Genomic DNA, 24,058 nt, shown 5'->3' with positions numbered 1-24,058 from the left:
CTTTTCATTCACCTTCTTGTGGCTCTTGAGGACTGAAGGAGTGACAAAGGCCTTCTCACACAGGTCGCACTTATACTTCTTATGGCCGTCGTGCACCACCTGGATGTGAACATTGAGCGTGTCTTTCCTCTTGAAGGTGGCATCGCACTGGTCACACTTGAATGTCCTCTCACCTGTAGAGATAAGGATAAAGGTGCGGGAACATTTGTAAGAGCCATTTCCAGCCATCTATTGTTGTGCCTCTAAACACACAGTCATCACGCACAGCAAGAGGGGACCCAATTTCACCGGGGCGATTGTGTTGGCAGAAAACTACAAAGAGGGGTGTTTCATTGCGCCAGACAACCCCAAACAATGGTCTTTAGAACGGTCTGGTTCTGTGTTTTTTTCCTTCACTTTTTAACAGAAGTTGTCTTTTATTGTGTATCTGTTGCTGAACACATCCCAGGGGAAACAGTAAAACAAACTGCCCGACCATATGTTTCGCCTAAACGTCAAATGGTTGTGTTTTTTTGTTTTTTTTTACAGTGTGAAAAACATGCCCTATTTTACTAATCATTCCACTGAAAAGCACTAGAACGCCAGACAGACAGGCAGGACTCAGACAGTCTCAGCTGTTGTGAAGCCTGATGTTTTTCTTCACGCCTCTGCTCTCTGCCTCCATACAACAGCCTCTATTGTTGGAGAGTAGTTGTTTCCATTATATGGAGATCATTCAATTACCAGAGTAGTTTGGAGAGAGTGTGCGTGTGTGTTTGGCAGGGCAAGTGGTTACAAGCTTGAGCTCATTCTCCTATTACCAAGGCCGATGATGGTCAGCTCAATAAAATGGAACACCAGTGGAAGCTGAGGTCCATTGTGTTTTTAATCAAATCGAAACGTTCACTTGATGATAATTAATGTCAATGACATCCTTACATGAAGATTTAATTATTACTTGGAACAGGGCTGCAGTCTGGTATAAAACCATGCATGCGCCTACACAGTCACTAATTTCCACACACATGCAAACACAGGATTATTCTCACAGTTCTAAACTGGCAAGAAGTCCACAACTGACACTGACCATTTCACTGAATTTGAAAAACAACTTGATTTCAGGAGAAAACACTATGACAGCTGTGCTTCATTTTCTCACTGTGGGCCAATTATTGTGGAGCCTCTAACATTAACTCACAAAGACAGACACATTTATTCACTAGCATGTCTATTCTCTCACCTACAGTGAAACTGCACACTCAAGCCTCCCGCCCCACATACTGTCTAGAACTTGATACATAATACAAGTGCTAGTATTATATAGCCTGGCTCCTGAGACAGCGGCAGGAAATGCCTTGAGCTTTGCAATCTCTTTGTATCTGTCTCAATTTGAGGGCCAGCGCTGCATCCTGCCAAGGCTCGACTGCAGCTCAACTGTCCAGGGAGAAAGTTTCTGTTGAGCCACAGCACCCAGGGACGACCAGATAGCCTGTATGCTTTCTGATGTCTCCTCAGTGAGATGTTTGACAGAGTTATGATGTCTGTTGTTAATGGAAATATCCACAGGGGTGAGGTTTAGTTGAGGGCCAATGAAAATATAAGACTATCAACTAAAGAACACACCTTTACTGGTTTTAACTTAACCAGTCTAGATGATTTGATAAATGATGATGATGTTGATGATGAATGTTGAAGATTTGTTTAGCAGGTAACTTCTAAATATTCAGTATATATATATATATACATATAATTTTGACATTTTGATCCTGTTATACTTGTGGGTATATGAATCCATTGTGGCCAGGCAAGAGCACACTCATACTTACTATTGTGGATGAGTAGGTGACGCTGTAGAGAGAAGGGGGTGCGGAACAGGGCTTTGCACTCCTCACACTGGAAGGGCCTTTCCTCAGAGTGGGTCTGCAGAGAGAGCCGAGCAGCATCAGCATGTTTATAATGTGTAAAGGGGGGCCGTCTCCTGTCTCATTGTGAATGTTGTTGAAAATGATGTGAGGGGATCATACGCAAGGCTCCATAGCCGATTTGGTTTGTTGACTTGATGAAGACAAGCAGCTTGAGGGGCTTTAGGTTCAAAGTGCTTCTGTTTTTCTGCTCCCCCCTTTCTGTCCCCCATCTATCTGTCTGAGTGACACCTCAATCCCAAAAGTAAACATGGGGGAAGCTCAGGGGTGAAGCAAACCAGAGACCCCACAGACAACAGCCACCAACGAGACCCTGATTGATGACAGCCTCACTAATAATTCTAGCTTTAGAAGGGACTTGGACTGCCTTTTACTTGATATCTCCTCTCAGCAAACTCCTAATTAATAGTTAACTCCATAGCTTTGAATTAGTAAGATAAGTGATACCACATTTTCTCACCTTTTTGTGATTTTTGTAGACGTTGCGGTGTGCAAACTCTTTCCCACACAGCTTACATTTGTACGGTTTGTCCTCGCTGTGGATGATCTTATGAGCCGTCACCTGGTCCAGACGCTTAAACGAACGACTGCAGATCTCGCAGGTATACGGTCGCTTCTCTATGCGACGAATGATCAAGAGAGATGTATTATGATAAATACTTTCAGTGGATTAAAGAAAAAAGTGAAGAACTGACGTCTTTAAGTGAAGCATTTTCTCACCTGAGTGTGTGATCATGTGGCGTTTGAGCTGATTGGTAGAGATGAACTTCTTGTCACACGCGTGGCAGTCAAATATTTCGTGTACCTATCGGGCAGGAAAAGAGAGAGCATTCACGTTTTGTTCTTGCTGAACAATCACAGTTGATGCGATGGTCAACATAAGCTAAAGCATGTCCATTTTCATTACACACAGACAAAAAAGCAATTAAAGTGATGAAAAGTTTCAATCCTTTTTCTGCTTCAGAGCATAGCTCCAATAATTGCATATTCAATAGTTCCCTGGCGTACAGCTACAATAGCATATGCTAATGCAAAACAGCTCCTCTTGTCACAGCTGCTACTGCGAAAGCTTGTTCAGCTAAATGATGATAATGGCAGTTTTAAGCTGCTTTGGAGCTAACTTGCCATTATGGAAAGTTTGATTGCTCTTCTGCGAGAATAATACTTACTAGCCTAGTGTCTCTGATGGAAGCTATAAGAATGCACCAGATATTTTTTTCCCAAAAAATGTGTCATATTTATAATAACACATTTTGTTTAAGCAGGATTCGATTCTTCTGAACATCTTCATTGAATATCGCTGGGAGAAAAAAAGCCATTTATCAAAATCTAATGTAATGCTGACCTAAATCTGAAGAAGCACATTCTGCATTACAGATGACAATGAGGAGAACATTCAGGTTCAGGCAACAGTGAATGATCAAAGCATCAGTCTAACAACATTTCTGCTATCATGAGCCACATAATGGGAGAACTGGCACATAGACACATGAGAAGGTCCCATGGGAATATTACACATGCCTATTTTAAAATACCCCAGAGATTTGAAATGGGAGAATACTGACTCATAGGCTGGTGAAGTAGGTTAAATGATGCTCTGCAGAACTATGTCACAACTTCCAGGTGACTTTAAATGTTGAGCAGATTGCTAATTTCTTGATGATGAATAAGCTGATGGGGATGGATTAAAGTCTGTTGATTAATTTAGATGATCGATGTTGACAAGAGAAAATGAAATTACACCAGCTGTGTCAGGTTAATGAATAACAACAAATAAGACAAATTATTAGACACATCTTGCATAATAATCTATTTCCTAACATCATCAAAACTGCTGTCCTGACCGGAAGCAGAAAACAGCATCTGGGTAAACTGAAGGACAGCAATTTTTGATTAATCCATGATAAAGAAAAAAGTTTCAAGCACCAATCAGTTCATTGCAAATACTGGACTGAGAGCAGCTCACATACTCAATTAACATATTTCAACCTGTAACTAATGCTAACTCAAGCAGCTTCAAATTGCACAGAGCAACTTATCATCTTTGACTTTCCTTACACCATGACATCAACGTCAAAACACAGCAACAAAACAAATATTTACATGAAAACATTTTAAAATAGTTCTTTAACAGCACTGTTTAAATCTGTAATCCATCAATATGAGGAAGACTCCTGACGCCAAAGTTAAAACCTTATTGTCTGCCAACAGAGCCTCTTAAATTTCACAAGACCTGTGGGACGAGCTAGTGAAAAAGAAACCAACCCTCTGCTCTGTGTCACCCAGAATAAGTTTGTAACAACTCGATCATAAAGACACCCTCACGTGTAGAGGGAATAACCCGAACAAAGTGAACTCAGAGGCTCAGGAAGCAAGAGACAAATGTGAGATTAAGAGGTTAGACTAGGTTATAGCAACAGTGGGGTGTGACGGTTTCCACTGTGCAGAGAGAAACGGCAAAAAAAAAAAAAAGAGACACATCGCTGTAAAAATGGATCATGCGAAACTACATAAGCCGGCTAAATCCTCTCAGATCCAATGCAAAGTATCTGGTTGTGATCATTTGAGCTGTACAGCAGATGTTTTGGAGCCTCACCTTTCGATGTTCTTGTAGATTCAGAGAGGAGGAACATTTTCTGTTGCAAATGGTGCATGTGAGTTTCCTTCGCGCACTCCCTAGAAAACAAAAGAACAGCTGAATGAAAACATAAATTACCAAAATTAACCTATTTAACTGATAACATGATTGGACTGAACACAAAGTAGACACAACAATGTGTTATCACTTGAAAAGCTGATCACGATCACGACATTTTGTTGAGACACTGAGCAACAATTTCATGACAATCATGACACAGCAACAGAAAAATACCAAAAGTTTTACTGGACATTGAAATCTCCTTTTATTGTAGGCCCACTATCTCACATTTTGGGATCTCTGGCACCCTCCTCTTATCCCCATCTAAATCACATGACCCACATCTGTCGAGTCTGATCCACTTCCCCCTCGCCCACACACACACACACACCCCTTGTCCTGACCACATTGGTAAAACACAAACGCCCGGATCTCAACTCCATCAGCCTCTGAGATGAACGTCTTAATCTTGGGTTGATACTTGATTCACGTGTAAGGCTGTGCAGATCCCCCCTGCCCTACATCCCATCATAAATAGCTATGAAAGACCAATTATCTGCAAGTGTGAGCCGCCCCAGAACACGCAGGTCAGCAATTATGTAGCGCAAGTAATTAGAGATGTGTCTCAACATTGCAGAGATTTGAACTGATCGAGGTCAAGTACTGTTGTTGCAGTTCCTTGAGTGCTGAGGCTGCTAATGGACAACTAACTTCATTACGTGATGTTTAGAAAATAGAAAAATGCTAGACATGTGAATATGTGGATAACAGAGTGAGAGACAGAGACGCACAGAAAATCACAGTGAGACATACAGAAAGAAAGACAGACATGCCAACCTGTGTGAACATTTCCTTTATGCTTCTTCAGAGCGTCCTTGCTCTTGAATCTTTTGCCACAGCTCTCTGCTTTACAGATAAACCTGGCATCTCCTTTACAGGCTTCCTTATGCTGTTCAAAACTGTACAGACAGGATATGGAAGAAGAAGAAAGAGGAGCAAAGACCTTTATGGATTACAGAATAAAACAGTTTTTTTTTTTAATGGTACAACAGTGTGCCTTAGGAAACAAATACCACATGTCCATTGTACAGTGTATTGCATACAGGCTATAAATTCACGTAGGACAATGTATGTTACCTGGATTCTGAGCTGAATGTGTTGTGGCAGAGGGAGCACTGATGAGCTTTAGAGTTCCCTGATGGATCCAGTGACTCAGAACAATGCAAAACACTAAGGAAGAATTCAAAATAAAAACAAATTAGTCACAAAAAAGGAAATTAAACAAATTAGGGTGATTAGGCACCAAATAGGAAATTAAACAAATTAGGGTGATGGCTTCTCGGCATGAAAGTTAAAAGCTACGCTAAGCTACGCTAACTCGCTGCTGACTCCAGTCTCATATTGAGGAAAATATAGTATTTGTCAAAATGTCAACTATTCCTTTATCTACTAACCTTTTCTTTAATTTTATTTTTACTTCTATTTTTTTTTTTTGGCAGGACCAGCAACTTCCTCATTCTGAATAAATGAACGCTTTTATGTTGTATTAAAAGCAAATGGACCAATACTCTTAAAAATGAACTTCTTTAACTTCACACATAATCTGAATTAAGACCTAAATGTATACTGAACTGATTAAATACATTTTCAGACTTCTTAATGACCTGCAGATGCTGTGTCATTTGAGAGAGGATGAACATTAAATAAAACTACACTTCAACTCTTTAAGTGATGAAACAGTAAACCCACTGGCGCTGCAGAGCCTGTTTGATGGGGAACTTCTTGCCACAGTTCCTGCATTTGAACTCCTTCTCCTCTGTGCTGGGCCTCTGGTGGAGACTCTGGAGGTGGGCAGCCAGGATCTCCTCGCTGGGAAAACTGCTCTCACACAGCAAGCAGGGGTGGTCCTCCTTCTTTATTACTAGTTCTGTAGAGATGTGGCACACACTCAATGAGCAGAGATCTGAGAGGGAAATGTAACTTTTATGTGTATATGATATATGCAGGCTCAGAAAGAGCTTCTTTGCTGAGGCTGTGACGCTGCTCTAATAGCATCACTGCACTCATTACCGCACTGTTTACAGTACTTTACTGATCATGTAATTTGTACTATTCATATTTTGCACAGTCTGAACCCCCACATTGTTCAAATAATGTTACTGTACATATTACCAATGATACATATGTTGTTTACAATGTACATATTCTTTTCATACTGTACATACAACCTATTCTCTAATTCTGTCCACCTCTCTTCTGTATATATACATATTTAAAACATTTACATATATAATATTTGCATATTGCAACTCTCCGCTGTCCATCACTCTACATATTGTAAGATATAGCATCACTTAGGCCGTAGCACTTAGTTTCCTGCACTCATCTGTAAATAATACTGTATTTTGCACTTCTGGTTGGATGCTAACTGCATTTCATTAGCTTTGTAACTGTACTCTGCACAATGACAATAAAGCTGAATCTAATCTAATCTAACATCAATCATCTATGATTACATTAACATGAGAAAGAAAGTAAGGCAATATGAATCCACTGTACCCATTTCAACTAGATGTTTGGCCTCTTTACTATTTTCATCTTCATCTTTGATGACCTCCTCCTCTTCTTCCTCCTCTTCTTCCTCCATGTCACTGTCAAGGTAGCCTATCAGGAGCTCTGTGTCTGTCTCTATGTCATCCACAGCCAGGTAGAAGATGTTCTCACCATCCTAAGAAACAACAACACGGTTATTGTCGAGCAATCACACAATAATAACAATCCAATAGAGCATCAGCAGATCTACACCTGATATATTTGAGAGTAATGTAATGACAAAGCTTTCTAGCCTATTGCTGAAATACAGCTATAACTGTTTATGGTAATCTGCAGTGAGTAACTATTGAGGCTCTCTGAACGTTGAACTCATTATGCCAAAAGAAACATCTGTTAAGGCCTGATTGAGGCACCAGGTCAAGAGATCAAACCCTTAAGAATGTTATAATTAACTCCACTGTCCTTAAAGGTCATGCTAATAAAATCAAACCATCATTTTGTTTTAACTATGGGATTCTAAATATACATAAATAATGATTAAGAAGAGGAAAGCACTACAATAAATGTCACTGTTGATGGAACACAGAGCTTTAACACACATGGATGACCTTCAAACGACTAATCACTTTGGGCATTGGTGTATTAATGGCAGGAACTTGGCCCTAAGACCTGAAATATTCATCTTCATTCCGCTTCTATTTTTCTTCCAACATGAGAGAACACTCTTTTTTTTCTAATACAGAATTGTGAGAGGTGAGATTTCCCAGAAACAGTATGCTAGGGTTATGTTCGCTCATGTGTGAATGTGTGTTTGTATGCTTTCAGAAGACATGTCCTTGAGAATTCTTCATTTTTTGTGGTATTCAAAGGCATGGCCACTGTTGTTGACGCATGATATGTCAATATAACTTTTAAAAATGTTCTTGAAGTCTTTTGGAAATAAAATATTGACACAGAGAATCATTTCCAATGGCTGCAACACTATGAGGAAAAACAATCATAAAACTATCCTTCAGCAAAATCCTAAGAGACACTGTTAAATGCATTACCGCCTCTCTCATTTCAAGCACTTCTCACCTGCATATATAGTCTAACTTCTGGATCTATCGCAATACGTTTGCTAAACACACTGATATGAATAACGAGAACAGAAAGAAATGTTTCTCTCCAGTCTCCATGTCCACTTTACATTCAATTTACATGATTGTTCTTACTAAAATAATAGGAAAACAGACATCTGGCTACAAAGAGAGTTTAAGCCAAAGTGATGCATTAAATTGTTGCTTGTTGTTTTTTTTTTTTCATTTTCACCTTTAACCAACCTTTTCATAACAAAAAGTATATATAAAATACACTATTTTCAGTCAGAATTCCCTCTTAAGTTCAGTTAAAAGGTTTGAAGATGTGTTACATTTTCCATTATATAGTCACCAGGTTTACGCTCTCATCATTGATCATTGTAAAGTAACACACCTGACATTTATGTCATCTGTAAATATAGACTCACATGTCATCTGGGATGTCTTACAGAACAATCACAATAAAATGCTGCTTTTCTTGACCTAAGCTACTGTAAAAAAAAAAGTGACATTTCAGATCTTTTTAAGTTTTTTAGGCTGAAAAGAGATTTTTTTTTCACCTGTTGAGTTTAAATTTGAAAGAGTAACTAGATTTCAACTTTTTCTGTCTATGTAGGTCAAAAGATATCTCTCTAGAGGTCATTTTACAGTCATATTTTCCTGAAAGAAGAGTACTGCATATAAAATGTATCATTGTCTTACTTTTAGGTAGGTCTGAGGGATTCATTGTCCATGGAGAGGAAATATACCTGAATGGCTGCCAAGTTCTTCTGCTCTTGTGAAGGCGCCTGATGGACAAACCGCAGCCAGTTGGCATAACGTGGGTTGCTCGCGTCCAGAATATACAGCACATCTCCCTTACTGCCACGGACCTGGAAAAAAAAAACAATAACTGCATGAGTTGTCAGATGTGAACAATTGATTCTTCTTCTCTTGTTTCTCTGATGTTTTGTCAAATTACATCAAAGTACAGAATTGCATATCAACACATAATCATGCGGACAGGCCTGGACCTCACAATGTGGCAGCTACAGATAGCTACATCACAGCATTTACTTCATTGGTTACCATCAATCATTTTCCTACAACATGAAATTACATCAATTTAAACCAGCCAGTATGGCTAATTAATCTGCAACATTGTTAAATGTTTTCTTTATCACAGAAAAACTGAGAACATACTTGGACAGACCCGCAAGCAGCTGTGTCCTTTTTTTTAACAGCCGTCCTATAATAAAGAATGTTTTTGTGGCAAACTGCAATATAAGCTGCAAGGAGATTATTTACTGTTCTCTGTTAATTACGACATTACATATTTAATACAGCTTTTACAAGTGCGAGCCTTGTGTTATGAGGAGAATGCTTTATACATCTCTCAACTAAACAGTGACAAGTGAATGACTACATCCAAACATTGGTTTGACTCAAAAGACAAAGTGTTAATTTATCCTTTATATGCACTTTAAAATGTGTACGGTGCTGTAGAAATGAGGCAGGATGTGTGTGCATTCACCTCCCACATCAGCCTGGTGTCCGAACTTTCATCCAGCTCACTAGGCAGCTTTTTCTCACCTGCAAAGGGGCCAAACTTTTCTCCCTTTAAGACAAACAGAGGGATCACTTGTCAAACATGAAGCCATTGTAAAGCTCACTGGCAGGAAAAATGAATTCTATTAAAACACTCTACACCTCAGTGGACTGTCCAAACCATGATTTTTGTACTGTGGATAAATGTTGGATGGCTAGTGGTCACGCCTACTGCTTAATGTGACATGTGAATACATCCCACAGTACTGGACATTTTTCCTTTTGAGCTTCCAGAAGTGCCAAACATCCAGGGGGCGTGTTCATAATGTGTTCTTCGTGAGGCGTTCATGTTCATCCTCAACCTGTACTACAAATTCCAATTAAAATATCCTCCTGAACGTAAATGCATCCCAACTGAACTCATTCATCCTCTGGGACATTTCACAGCTCCATATATCCCTTCTGTGTATCTGACAGCAGTGGGGAAAATGTCTGTAGTTTTGTAAAATGGCGTGAAAAGTTCAAATCTTTCAACTGAATGTAACATTAATGAATATGTGGACACTGTGTTGGTCCACGAGGCAGCTGCGCGAGCCTTCTTTGCCGACATGAATACATTGTTATGTAGTGAACGAGAGAAACAACTGTAGCTACGTGGCACTTCACGTCAGAGCAGCCTTGGGTTCAGACTGAGACTTTGACAGCGACTACAAGGAATAAGGCGAACAAAAAAACGCAACTACAACGTTGACACAACTTTACAAAGTAACATAAAACGCTTTCCGCGTGTTGCCTAAATCTTTGGCTCGGTTACAAAGTTGCCCAGTCAGAAACAACAAACCTTTTTCACTCGCCTCGCCGTGTAAAGACCGATTCCATCCTGGACCTTTGACGATTTCAGGGAAAATCTGTCTGGCACATACATACCCAACATTGTCATTACTCGGAAATACTTCCTTCAATGACTGTTTGTTGGATATCAAATATGTCAGCGGGAGTGAATAAGCATTGTCAGTTTGAATTTAGAGCAGATAGTTTCTTCGTGAAGCGGTCCAGGTTGAACTTCTGTTGCTCCTGCTGCAGGAAAGCAAAGCTGCGTCCTGATTGGTCCAAAGTTTGTAACCAGAAGCTACCTTTTCTGTCGTGCAACTCTCCAGCCTGAGTTTCATTCAAGCCGTCCTGCAGCCTGTCTGTAATGACAAACCGACACATACATATAGTATCAGCACATGTAGGAGATACAGGGTCTCCCAAACTTGTCAAAGAGCCAAAACCCGTTGGATGGGATTTAACATACAGTTAGTTATTTAGTGTATGCAGGGAAATCCCATGCCATAAATATTGACTAGTTAGTGTTAGCATAAATGGCAAAGACAGGTTAAAAGAACCACTGATGGATGCTACAGTAATATGATGATGAATAATGTAAATTATTTCTCATTGACATACATCCAGTGAGGAAAAATGTTGTTCAAATGTCTTTTTGCCGTTGCTTAAATGTTGCAAAGTGTAAATAATGGATATGTCAGTGATTTTTCCCTGAAAATAACCCTGTGAAGCCTGGCAGGTCACATATTTAATCAATCCTGTCATATCTTACAATACCAACACGACACTGATACTACATGTATTTCACATAGTTGAGGAATAACACTCCACATTTTCTTGTTCGTCATTAACCTCAGAAACCTCAGCATATTGTGATGTCTGTGTGTTTTGGCCTGAATTGATCTGCGCTATGATTCAGAAACCACACTGTACCAACAAGCAACGGACTGGAGGTCCGACTGACCCTTTCAGCTTGTAACGGTCCACTCAGAAAGCCAGAAACCACAATTTACCAACAATCAAAGGCTGCAGGGAGAGATGGTTTTCTGGCCTGAAGCTGCCTGCTCAGAAAATATCTGAACCAAACCTTCTGGGCTGAATGAGCCAATCAAGACTTATATGTAAAAAAAAAAAAAAAAATTAAAAAAAAGAAGGAATCAGGGTGTGGATGGTGTATGATCATACCTTCAATTTCCTATGATGAATTTTTTCAACTTGTCACTGAAAGCATCTTTAACTATTTTGAAAAGCTCTCTATAAATAAAATGTATTACTATTATTAGTAGAACTATTAGTAGTACAATTATTAGTTAAATGTGCTCAATTTTTATTATAAGAACTTAAAACAAACTCAGAGTAAATGTTATACATGTACTTCTCAGAAAAGAGAACATTATTGGATGGAATCTTTATAACTTCAAAAGGCTGAGAGGATAGAGTTCAAACTAGATTGTTTTGAGAAGGAAGACTTGAAATTTTAAAATAAAAGTTCACAAAGTAAAGCCAGATGACAGTTTTTTTTCTTAGCTGACAAACCGAATGCTCGGCAATAGATGTGGTTTCAACTGTACTGAAAAACAAAACTTATACGCTTGTGTGAAAATGCTGGAACTATCAGACCTCACATGATCTACACCAGTGATTCTCAAAGCGGGGTCCAGGGACCCCCAGGGGTCCTTGAGAGGGTTCCAGGGGGTCCCCAGCAAAAGGGGGAATCATTCATTTTCACTATAATTCCATCCATAAGTAACACAATGACAGCATGTATGACTATTTTGGTCATGGGCTTCATACACGTTCTGTAATAAAATATCTAAAAGCAAAAATCTTATCTAATTTGTGTCAGTTTAGGGGTCCTTGACATGAAAAAGTTTGAGAACAGATGATCTACAGTGTATATATTTTATTTATCTCCACTCACCTTGATTTGTTCCACCCTGCACAGAGAGATTAGATCATCTCTAATCACTGAACACCTCTTCAGCAAACATCTTCCTTCTTTAATCAGGATCGTGTCAGTGTTGTGTTGGTTTTGTTTACAGTGTTTATAGCTTGTGTTTATGCCAGTGGCTTCCTGTTGTGTTGTAGCTCTTTGCTGAACTGCTTCATGATTGGTCCAGATGATTGCATTGGTTGACAATTACAGCAAAGACTGAATCATGATGTACATGTTTACCTCAGAGTCAATGAGCTGATGTGCTCAAGTGTCTTCGTCAGACTTTCCCAACTGCTGTTTTAAAAGGGTTTACACTTTGGGTAAACATGTCCTTCAAATAGGATGTTTTTTTTCCGCTCAGATCACTAATGTACTTGAGATGGTGTCATCAGTGGCCGGGAGTCATGTTCCAGGTGTATTTCAGAGAGGCGAGCAATAGGAGAGGGTTACAGGAAGACTTATAGGGTGACAAGCCTGATCACTGCACTGAGAGGGCCTTTGTGTGTCGCTGCCCCACCCATGTCCTCCTTCGTCCATTTCTGTCTCCCCTGACCTCTCTGTCAGTGCCTTGGCCTGTCAGGGTAGGACGATTACATGTCATGACCCCTTTTTTCCTCTGTGCCCTCTGAGGACCCTCCAACCCATTAACTTTCACTCAGCTTTCACTAAGATCCCTGGGTTATCCAGACCAGCTCTGATCTCCAACACCTGCACAAAAGACACACAGAAACACACACAGGAGTCTTCTCCTAAACCAGGGAACCCATTACAAGGGAAGATGATAATCCTGATTTGGCCTTTGTGAGATCATGGAGAGTCTGTGCAGGTCTAAACAGATAACTCGGTTCTTTTGTGGTGTATGGGGGTTTAATCTCTTACCTCATGATTGAGACTTGGACAATCTGAACATGATCCTGTAGTTTGAGCTGGTTATCAATGCACGCTTTTCTGTGAACGTAATCTGAGAAAGTCATTCATCAATTGTGTGATGCAAAATATTTTTGAAGTTGAATAAGATCTAAAAAAAATTCTGACATAACACACACAAACACAAATGAACACCATATCACATTAAAAGGACATTAAATGCATTAAAATTATTAAGAGTCAGCAGCTATTTTATTGTAAAGTCTGACTAGTAAATATCAAAAGAATTGCTGAAAGAAGCTTCCTCACAAACTTCTTTCAGCACTTCTGACCAATATAGATGTATGAGTGAAAGAAGCTTTCCATGAATAGCCTTACAAAGCGCTGACAAACCCTACACATGGACAAACCAGCACTAGCAGACAATGATGTATTGAGGACTTAAAAATCTACAATTATGAAGATTTCTTTTATCAAACAAAGACATTTAGATGATCAGTCCCCCCAGACCAAGACTTTGAACCTGAAAGTACCCAGCTATGGAACTGAGCCACTCAGTGGCTGGACTGCCAGTTGAGTCTCTGAGGGCCAAAAACTACAGAAACCACATTTAGGACATGGTGAAGGAAAGGATTGCATTGAAATAAATACTTTCAGAGTTTCTTTTTTTCTAAGTAAATATTTTCACTGGAAGAAAACCTCAGTTTGGCAAACATACAAATGGTTCCATACAAGATTTTCCAAATGGATATGTGCATTTTTCTGAAATCTCCCAAACCTGATACTGCAGATTGAGGGGCCAGACCACCTTTTGTTTCATGTTTCACAAACCCCCGCAGTCCCTCACCACAGCTCCCTATTTCAAGGCTGTCGCTGAATAGCCCCAGCAAACCATTTCCTGAAGCTCCGAGGTCACTGGATAAATGATGTTTTCATTTGACAACCCCAGGTCGCCACTAAAGGAGGGTCTTCAGAGGGAGCCTTTTGAAATTACAGTACTGATGAAGCATGAAAAATTACAGGCACTTAGAAGTGATTTCATGAACACAAGAGAGTAGGGGGACCACCCCTATGCAGCTCGGGTGAGAGGCAGCACTGGCAGTTAGTACACAAACACACAAACACACAAGGTTTTACATGTACACACGGCTAATACATAAACACTCATAGACACCCACACACTCACACACAGAAATCTGAAGCTCAGATGTATTAGCACCACATCATCCCCATCCAGGGATCCTCAAATGTATATCATGTGTACAGTATTGTTCATATCTGTGCAAGATAATAAAACTGACCTTAGACTTAAATGTACAGTAGGATTGAATGAAAGTCATATTCAGGAGGCAGTCATTGTCTTTTTTCCACTGCTCGAGTTATCCTAATGGAGATCGGCTGAGACGGGCAATGCCCAAGGGCCACTGGTCCCTCTCCACCCTTCCTGGGAATGGGCTCTTGGTCAGGATTGGTTTGGAAAAAAGCCTCCGATTTCTGCCTGGCCCTCTGCTAAATCAGAGCTATGTAGAGCTGGTTTGGACCCGAGCCTCAACAATGATCTATCCCCGGAGCCACTGAAGGGGAATCATTTTCATCACAGTCTACTCCTCTTTGCTTCCCAGCCGGGGCTCCCTCTCTGTGTGCGTGTGTGAGATTTCAAAGCGTCATAATTTCATTTCACACTGTTGACTTTGGAGATTTCTAAGACACTGGCACCAGTGTAAGGCTGAATCATTTAATTTAACCGCTCTTTAGTATAGTATAGTACCAACCCCGTTGATGGCAGGAGCCCTTCATTCAGTACTGAATTTTTTTACACACAGCAGTGTTTCAGTGCTTTTCTCTGCCACAGGAGTAACACTCAAAGCCCTCCCAGTGTGTCTGTCTGTTTGCTGTCTGTCTCTGTTTGGATTCTGTTCGAGCCTCTGCTCCCTTTTCACGATGTCTATCCAAAAGTGTCACTCAGCTCTAAGTTGAGCAGCAAGTGCATTCACGCACACATACACAAAACATGCTCACAAATGCCAACTCCTAAAGCCCTTCTTAAAGGGAGGGTGTAGCGGAGGTCCAACTTCTGCTACAAATTACAACTGCTGCATGTCTACGAAGCACATCTGTGACATTATTTTGAAACATCAGTTTCACCAAAAGCTTTTTTTCCTAGACCACGTCTGCTTAAATAAAACTGGCTTTGTGAGAGTCATTAACTTGAAGGAAAAGTTTGGCATTTTGAGAAATACACTTATTTTCTTTCTTTGCCAAGAGTTAGATGAGATGACTGATATCACTCTAATATCTGTTTGTTGACTATCAGGCTCCAGCCAGAGACAGTTAGCTTAGCTAGCTGAGCTTAAAGACTGGAAAGTGTGGAAAAAAGCTAGTTTATCTTTGTCTGAAGGTTAAAAAAATCTGCTTACCAGCACATCCAAAGCTCATTAGTTAGCACAAAATGTTGAAAAACCTAAGTGTAGAAATGACAAGATTAAACAAATTAGCTATATCATGTTAATTAGTGGGGTTCAGACTGCTGGTTACCAGGTGTTTTTTACTTTTGCATAGAGCCAGGCTAACAGTTTCCTCCTGCTGCATGTTTTTATGATAAGCTAAGCTAATCTGCTCCTAGCATACAGATAGAGTGTAGCATCCCCACCTGAATCATGGTCTAACTGTTCTTCTTCTTGAGCACCTACAGCATACTGTAGCTCCATGATAACCGTGAACACACCTTGAACACACTGTAAGAGTTATGAAAGGAAACAAAAGTATACACAAGTATTACCATCTTTTCACATTCTGATGATAGGCTTACTGCACTATAGCCTTACAATATTCAACAAAACTAAAATCATGTATTAACATCTGACTGGAAATAAATCACAATTTATATTCCAGTCATGAAATATCACCTTTTTAACCCGTTAGCTTAATGACAACCTCTAATAGAGTGTTATAGGTAAGCATATTTAACTTAAAATGAAATATTTAAACATTTTTATGTCACATATGCAGCTAAAACCTTATATTGCAGTTACTGCAAAATACAAATAATGCTGCATTTCTTTATAATAATAATAACTTTATTTATACAGCACTTTTCAAAACAACAAAGAGCTTTTACAAACAAGGATAAATAAAAGAAAGCAGGAAAACAATCAAATACAAAATCATGGTCAACATATGAAATAACATAAAACAGTTAAAAGTTATGATAAAATAATGGATAAAAGTAACACATAAAATTAACAGATAAAATAAGTAACAGGTAGAATAATTAAGCAAAAGCCATATTGTAGAAGTAAGTTTTGAGAGACGATTTAAAAGAAGGCAATGAATTTTACCTGTACCTTTTACCTAAAAGTTCTTCAGGTAAGCTGTTCCAAAGGGCTGGATTCCTAACAGTGAAAGTCCTGTCACCCTTGGTCTTCAGCCTTGACCAGGAAATAGTTAACAGGGCCTTATCAGAAGATCTCAAGCTATGGGCTGGTGAGTAACGATTTGGAAGCACAGCCAGGTAGGTCGGTGCCATTCAGGGCCTTAAAAGTCAAGAGCAAAATTTTAAAATCAATTCTTAAATGGACGGGCAGCCAGTGAAGGGAAGCTAAAATAGGGGAGATATGATCATGCTTTCGTGCTTTGGTTAAAAGTCTGGCGACTGCATTTTGGACACCCTGAAGCTGTGCAATCATGTTTTGGCCAAGGCATGTAAACACTGCAATACAATAATCGAGATGAGAAGTGATAAAACCATGAATCACTCTTAAAGATCATTGAAATAAAAAAAATAAAAGATCTGAGTCTAGAGATATTTCTCAAGTGGAATAAACAAACTGAGCTAGCCTTTTAACATGGGACTCAAGAGTGGAGAGTTCTGGTCTAAAATAACTCCAAGGTTTTTACCAGTGGGTACCACATGCTGAGCTAGACAGCCAAGAGTGGGCAGAACTTGGCCATAAGTGTGCCCAGGGCCTATAATAAGGATTTCTGTTTTGGAGGAAGAATCTGGAGAAAATTTTCTGACATCCAATCCATAACCGCAGCTAGGCAATTATGTAGGGAAGACAACTTAGCTGATTCAGATGGTTTGCAGGACAAGTACAGCTGAGTATCATCTGCATAACAACGAAAAGAAATATCATGCTCTTTGATAATGTGGCTCAAATGGAGTAAATAAAGAGAAAATAAAATTGGTCCTAGAATGGAGCCCTGCGGTACCCCATACATAGACAATGCTTGAGAGGAGGTAAAGCCATCAACAGACACAACAAATTTTCACTGGAGGGCAGTCCCGGGGAGACCAACCCATGTTCTCAACCTTTCAATAATAATGCTATGATCCACCGTGTCAAAAATAGCACTAAGATCAAGCAGAACCAGCACTGAGCATTCACCTGCATCAGCCTTCATCAAGATATCATTGATAACTCTCACAAGAGCAGTCTCTGTGCTGAGTTGCTGTGAAAAACCTGATTGAAATTCCACAAAAATATTGTTATTGATCAAGGCTTCCAACAATTGATTTGAGACAATTTTCTCTGGAATTTTTGATATAAAGGGAAATTGGTCTATAGTCGCTATAGTCAGAGTGATCAGAACCAGGTTTTTTGAGAAGTGGCTGGACACTAGCGGTCTTAAAATAATCAGGAAAACATCCAGAAAATAAAGAACAGTTGATGATTGACAGCAGGCATGGGGCTACAGTATCTAGAACCTCTAATAAGGATTTGGTAGGTATTATGCCCAGTGGGCATGATAATGGTGTCATATGTGAAATAGTTTCAGTTAATTCTTGGATAGTAATTTCCTTAAAAACACATAAAGGATCCAGCTGAGGACAAGCTAAGGCAGACACTGAAGTGTGTGTGTGTGTGTGTGTGTGTGTGTGTGTGTGTGTGTGTGTGTGAGTGGGTGGGGGGGGGGGCTTAAAACCCTTTCACAGTCTGCATTAGAAGTAATAGGTACACCAGGAGAACCAGGGTTGGCTAATCAATCAATGAATCAAAAAAAGAAACTAGGCTTGTGCTGGGTTGGAGGTGATGTGCTCTGAAAAGTATTTTGCTCTTGCATTTTGCTCTTAATTAAGTTATAAGAGTGTAATAAAAATTTCATATGCTCATAGTGTACTAAAAGCTTTGATTTCTTCCACTGTCTCTCAGTCTTCCTACATTCCCTTTTCATGCCACAGATTCTGTCAGTAATCTAAGGTGATACTGTTGATGAATTGGATTTAAATAAACGCTTTAGTGGAGCAACATTATCTAAAGCAGCTGTGCACATATCATTGAAGCAGTTCACTAAGTCATTTGAGTTTGAAAGCAAATTCAAGGACTCATCAGACTCCACAAATAATGAGGAAAATCTTAAAGCACTAGTGTCATTAAAGATGCGTGAGCAAATTCCCCACTTATGAGGATTCCTGTTCACATAAAACACAGAGTTAAAAAAAGGACATAGATGATCAGAGATAAATATGTCCCTTGAAACCTAAGATGATAAATCCAGACCCAAAGAAAAAAACTAAGTCAAATGTAAGGCTACATTCATGGGTAGGGCCTGACACATGTTGAGTCAAATTAAAAGACTCCATAATGTTTAAAACTTCATTAGCAAAGCCGTCAGAAATATCAATGTGGATGCTAAAGTCACCAACAATCAAAACTTTGTCATGACAGAACAACTGAGGATAAAAACTCTGACAGTTCAGACAAAATAGGGTATTGGATTTTGGAGGACAATAGATAACAACAAAGAGGACAGGGTCTATGTGCCTGAGTGTGCATGCCTGACCATCTGGGGGGCTGGACCCGGGCAGCAGCAGATGAGGCGTGGTCCGCGGCAGCAATGATTTCTAAATTCAATATGACCTTTAACTCTGAAGGTGTGAGTCTATAAGAATTTCCATAAATGAAACTCTTCCTAACTGTAAGTACATGGCTGTGGAGTGAAGATGGTGGTAAACAGTCTCTAGGAGCAAGATCAGCTTCTATGCTGGATGTTCGACAATGGACGGCTTGCCAGAACGCTATCCCTCCTTTCCCATCTTCTGGTCTCTGAGACAAATCTTTAGTCTTCCCACAAGTCTATCTTTATCATTCAGTGTCCCTACAACTTTGGCCACTGTCCAATCATGCCGAGACAACTCATTCACCTTTTCTATAATGATGTAGCCAACTTTGAGGTTTCTTCTTTGTATATGCCAGCGTTGTCTGGTGGCAATATTAAAGAGATATTCTCTTCTGCAACGACTCCAGCGTGGCTTTGCATGATACTGAACATGACACCACCTGTTACAAGCATACATGTCTTCTCTGATGAATTTGCCAGGAAGTGTTAAGGCTGCGATGGGTTTCATGGTTTTAAGTGATTGGGAGTTAGTGGTTCTGGGCTATTGGGATCACTCAGGTTGTCAACTGTGAGGAGACGACTCTTCATAATAGCCATAGCCTCGTCGAAAAATGTCTGCAGAGAGGCGTCGTCCAGCCTGCCTGATGAGAGTGACAGAGTAGAACGAAGAATATTCCTCACCGTTCTGATTTGTCTCTCCCTTACATCTCCCACATGACTTGAATGGGAAGCATTCATGCTGAAGTCACACTGCTTCTCAGCCAAAAACATGGTTAGACGATTAGCATCCACTTCCTTGAGAGCTCCATTTAATACATTTTTAGCTCGAACGAAATTAGTTCCTTGTTCACATATTTGACATACTGCTCCTCTTATGGCGATGAAACAATGAAGGCCATTAATAAAGGTGCCTGTTGACATGTCATCCAACATTTCAATGTGGATGAAAAAGTGTGAAAAAAAGACCATATTGCTTTTGTATGTTGCATCTTTGCTTGGTGAGAGCAAAACAGCCCATTCCACAATGGGTGAATGATGGTGATGATCTGATCTCATTAATGTTTGGGCTTTTACCTTGATGTGGAACCTCCTCATGATAATGAGCAATTATTGTCCTGGTAATGGGATGATCCTTTGGTATAATCATTGGATGTGTCGGTGAAGTAGGGAGAGATTCATTTTTCAGTCTTCCTCCCACCTTGAGAAGTCCTCAGAATTTCTCAGTTTTTTTGGAGTGGTAGACTCCGTGGTGGGGAATATACAATTTTTTCTCCTTCCTTCCCCTGATCGTGAACTTCCTCTGCATCACCATTTTCAATGACCTCATTCATAAACTTCACATAGTTTTCCTTGTACTTCATCTTTCAGCAGCTTTCTTTTAAGATGACTGAGTCAGACAATGGCTAGTTGCTTATTGTCAGGGAGATGAGCAGAGAGCATGGAAAGAAGTTCTAGGATTATAAGCAATCTCTGCTTCCATTAACATGAAGATGACAAAATCCTGGAAGTTAGGAAACTCCTGTTTGTCTTTCATAACTTGAGTGGTTTTTCAGTTCCACCATGATGCTGGCAAGTCAAGTAGCTTTTGAACCAGTTTCTGATTTTCTTCACAGTCATTCAAAATGTCAAGACCTTTAACATGAGGCATGGCTTCCTGACATGAGTGTAAGAAAACAGAAAATGTCCTGAATTCCCCAACATCCTTTGGCTGGATCTTTGGCCAGTTTTTCCAGTTTTCTCTAAATGCTTTCTGTATAACAAAGGGCTGACCGTGACTTTGGTTCAAACAGTTCCATGCATCTTTATAGACTTCATCATAATTTCTATAAAAGATGCCATTGAGTGTCTTTTGAGCTGGATCTCCTACATATTTTCTCAAATAATACAATTTGTCAGCTGAAGAATTGTTCTTTTTTTCTGAGTGATATGAATGAAGCCTTCCATTCGATGAACTGGATCGGGTCACCATTGAATAGAGATGGTTCTGGCATCGGGAGCCTGATCTGGGTTATTCTATCTTGGACTCCTTGAGTAGATAAATCACATCTGTCCATAGAGGTGATGCTGTCACTGTGACATTAACAGGCTTCTGGATGAGAGCTGAAGACACAGGCTGCTGTAGAGACACATGCTGTTGTTTCCCAGTGTTATAATCAGCAGAATAGACACTAGCTTCCTGCATTACTTCCTGGTTATAGGTTACAAATCTAGCTCGTGCAGCTCTTATAACCTTTTCTGCCTTTAGTTTTTCCAACTCACGTTTCTGAGCTTTGAGTTCTCTCCTCTGTTGTTCTTCTAGGAACTAAATCATTTCCTTTTGTCTTTCCTCCTCCAATAACACTTCATACTCTGCTTCCTTTGCTGCTAACTCTGCTGCACCATCTGCCCTTTTAGCTGCTATGATTGAGCTCACAGAGTGTTGACTGGAATTGTTACTGGAGTTTCGACTTGAAGGTGAGGCTGTGGATTCATGGATGGAGCGAGCATAATCTCTGTTAAGACGCTCACAAAGATGTTGCTTTGCTACTCCACTATGAAAATCTCCATCAGTGCTGCTATCCTTTCATAAGGATAGCAGCATTCTCAGTGGATGGAGTGAGGTGATCTCTAAATTCCACATTAATGTTAGTTACATCGTCCTTTCCTTTCTCTAGTGTGTCTATAAGAGCTGCAATCTGGCTCTCAGGAATGTCTAACTTAAGCTGTTCTCTAGCCTTACATGCCTGGGTCTTCCATTGTTCATAAAGGTGAATGAGCCCTTTCTCCTTTTTGTGAGCCTCCTCTCTCTGAAATGCAAGCACTTTCTCTGTGGGATTCCATAGGTGACCTGAGCGGCAAAGCTCCTCGTCTTCGGTGTCCTTACAGGCATCCATTTTCTGGTCTGAGTCTGTACTGTCTAGAGGTATGTTTTCCGATTCTTCCATTTTGTGAGTGGGTGCCACAACCTTAGACCATCACATCTGCAGTCATCCTTGGACAGGAATGTGGTGGGACTGATTAATTGAAGCTTTTACTGTAGCATCTCCAGCTGAATGATGGTCTAACTCTGCAACTGATGGTTTACAAAGTGTTTATTTATGAGCACATACACCATACTGTAGATCCATGATAACCGTGAACACACCGTAAGAGCTACGACAGGAAACAAAAATAAAAGTATTACCACCTTTTCGCATTCTGTTGATAGGTAGATAGATAGCCTTACAATATTCAGCAAAACTGAAATCATGTACCTCTGACTGAAAATAAATCAGTTTATATTCCAATCATGAAATATCACCTTTTTAACCCTTCTTAGTGTAATGACAACCTCTAATAGACTGCTATAAGTTGGCATATTTAACTTAAAATTAAATATTTACTTATTTTTATGTCACATATGCCACTTATATATTGCAGTTACTGCAAAACACAAATAATGCTGCATTTCTTTACACTAGCAAGCAAACTCTACCAAGATAACTGTCCTTTTAAGACCAACAAAATTGCCTTGTATTGCACCAATATAGCAGTCTTTCTAGCCTAAACATACTAACATAAACTCTGAAAAACTATTTTAAAAAAAGCACCAGAATAAGACAAATATTAAACACCACATCAAACAAAATGATGACAAACCTTGTGTCCTTACCAGCCAGGTGTTAAACAAACAAAATAGTCTGATACCCAAATGAAAAGAATTTGGGAAAAAAGTGTTATTTCTCAGTGTGGAATCACACTGTTGTGCAGTTCTGGGTGGCTTGTTCAAATGGTGCTATATCATTACACAAAAAAAAGTTGTGAAACAGTTATAATCCATAGGAAAGGAATTCAAAGGAATTCAGTATTTTGGGAAATGTGCTTATTTGCTTTCTCTCTGAAAGTTCAGGAGAGGATTGATTAGTATCAATAATCATATTTGTGAGCTAAATATAATCGCCAGCAGGTTAGCTTAGCTTAGCACAAAGACTGTAAACAGGGGGAAATAGCTAGCCATGGCACTATCCAGGTTAAAAAAGTCCACATACCAGCTCCTCTAAAGTTCATTTATTAAAATGTTATATTTAATTTTGCCTAATCTGTACAGTAACCAAAGTCACTACACTCAACAAGGAAAGGTCCGGACTAGCACATAACCCCACATAAAACAGTAATGTGTAGTTTTTACATATCTTTCTTGTTTGGATTAGACAAATAAGATACAAGATTTTAATTAATGAGCTTTAGAGTTGCTGGAGGGTAGATTTTGTTTCCTTTGGACAGAGCCAGGCTAGCTGCTTCCCCCTGTTTTCCGTCTTTGTGCTAAGCTAAGCTAACCAGCTGCTGGCAGTAGCTTCATATTTACTGTTCAAACATGAGAGAGGTATTGATACTTTCATCTAACTCTCGTAAAGAAAGCGAATAAGTGTATTTCCCCAAGTGTCAAATCCTTTGAAGCACTTCATAACATCTCTGACCTTCTGAAACCAGACAAATCTGGTTTTCCATAATACAGGGGATTTTATATTCATACAAAATAAGTAGTGTATAAAACTCAACTTAGATGTTTTGACACTGTAATTCAACCACAGCATTTACAACTTTGGTATAATTGAGTTGTCATAAACAGCAGACATTTGTTTCATTTGCTTAGGTTGGTCTTAAATGACAGCTCAGCTTAAACTTAATAGAGTGGCAAGTCAAACTAACCCAACCAGGAATCAGAGCCAGGTCTTCCGTGCGCTGCTGTGATTACTCCACCACTTACCCGAGCACTACATGTCTGTCTCCACTCCTTACCCTGCTCCATGCACACACATATATACAAAACTCATACATCAAAGCTCTGTGCTCATTACCACAAGAAAGATAAACATAGACAGCCCTGCAGATGGTTAGCTCTCGGATAGAGGTTTCTCTGTATACGTAT

The 24,058-nt window shown here is 39.7% G+C and overlaps 1 protein-coding gene across 2 annotated transcripts in view; it reads right to left on the bottom strand.

Moving 5' to 3' along the window:
- prdm5 (PR domain containing 5) overlaps positions 1–16,044 on the bottom strand; it is a 35,124-nt gene extending 19,080 nt beyond the window's left edge. Inside the window, exons 1-14 of one of the 2 annotated variants that reach the window (XR_010929337.1) lie at positions 13,342–16,044; positions 12,448–13,170; positions 10,540–10,888; positions 9,685–9,768; positions 8,921–9,043; positions 7,099–7,267; positions 6,289–6,466; positions 5,677–5,769; positions 5,377–5,498; positions 4,498–4,577; positions 2,622–2,706; positions 2,362–2,519; positions 1,806–1,899; positions 13–173 (exon numbers count right to left, since the gene is read on the bottom strand). Coding sequence is in view for 1 of the 2 variants with exons in the window: in XM_067597666.1 (XP_067453767.1) it covers positions 13–173; positions 1,806–1,899; positions 2,362–2,519; positions 2,622–2,706; positions 4,498–4,577; positions 5,377–5,498; positions 5,677–5,769; positions 6,289–6,466; positions 7,099–7,267; positions 8,921–9,043; positions 9,685–9,768; positions 10,540–10,638 (1,446 nt within the window). In the remaining variant the exon portion in view is untranslated. The remainder of the gene's footprint in view (positions 1–12; positions 174–1,805; positions 1,900–2,361; positions 2,520–2,621; positions 2,707–4,497; positions 4,578–5,376; positions 5,499–5,676; positions 5,770–6,288; positions 6,467–7,098; positions 7,268–8,920; positions 9,044–9,684; positions 9,769–10,539; positions 10,889–12,447; positions 13,171–13,341) is intronic. The other variant, XM_067597666.1, reaches the window with a different exon arrangement.
- Positions 16,045–24,058: the final 8,014 nt, after the last annotated feature.

Source organism: Thunnus thynnus, chromosome 8 (genome assembly GCF_963924715.1).
Source record: "Thunnus thynnus chromosome 8, fThuThy2.1, whole genome shotgun sequence".
NCBI lineage: Eukaryota > Metazoa > Chordata > Actinopteri > Scombriformes > Scombridae > Thunnus > Thunnus thynnus.
Note: the sequence above shows the minus strand (reverse complement) of the source record. Positions and strands in the feature narration are given on the sequence as shown.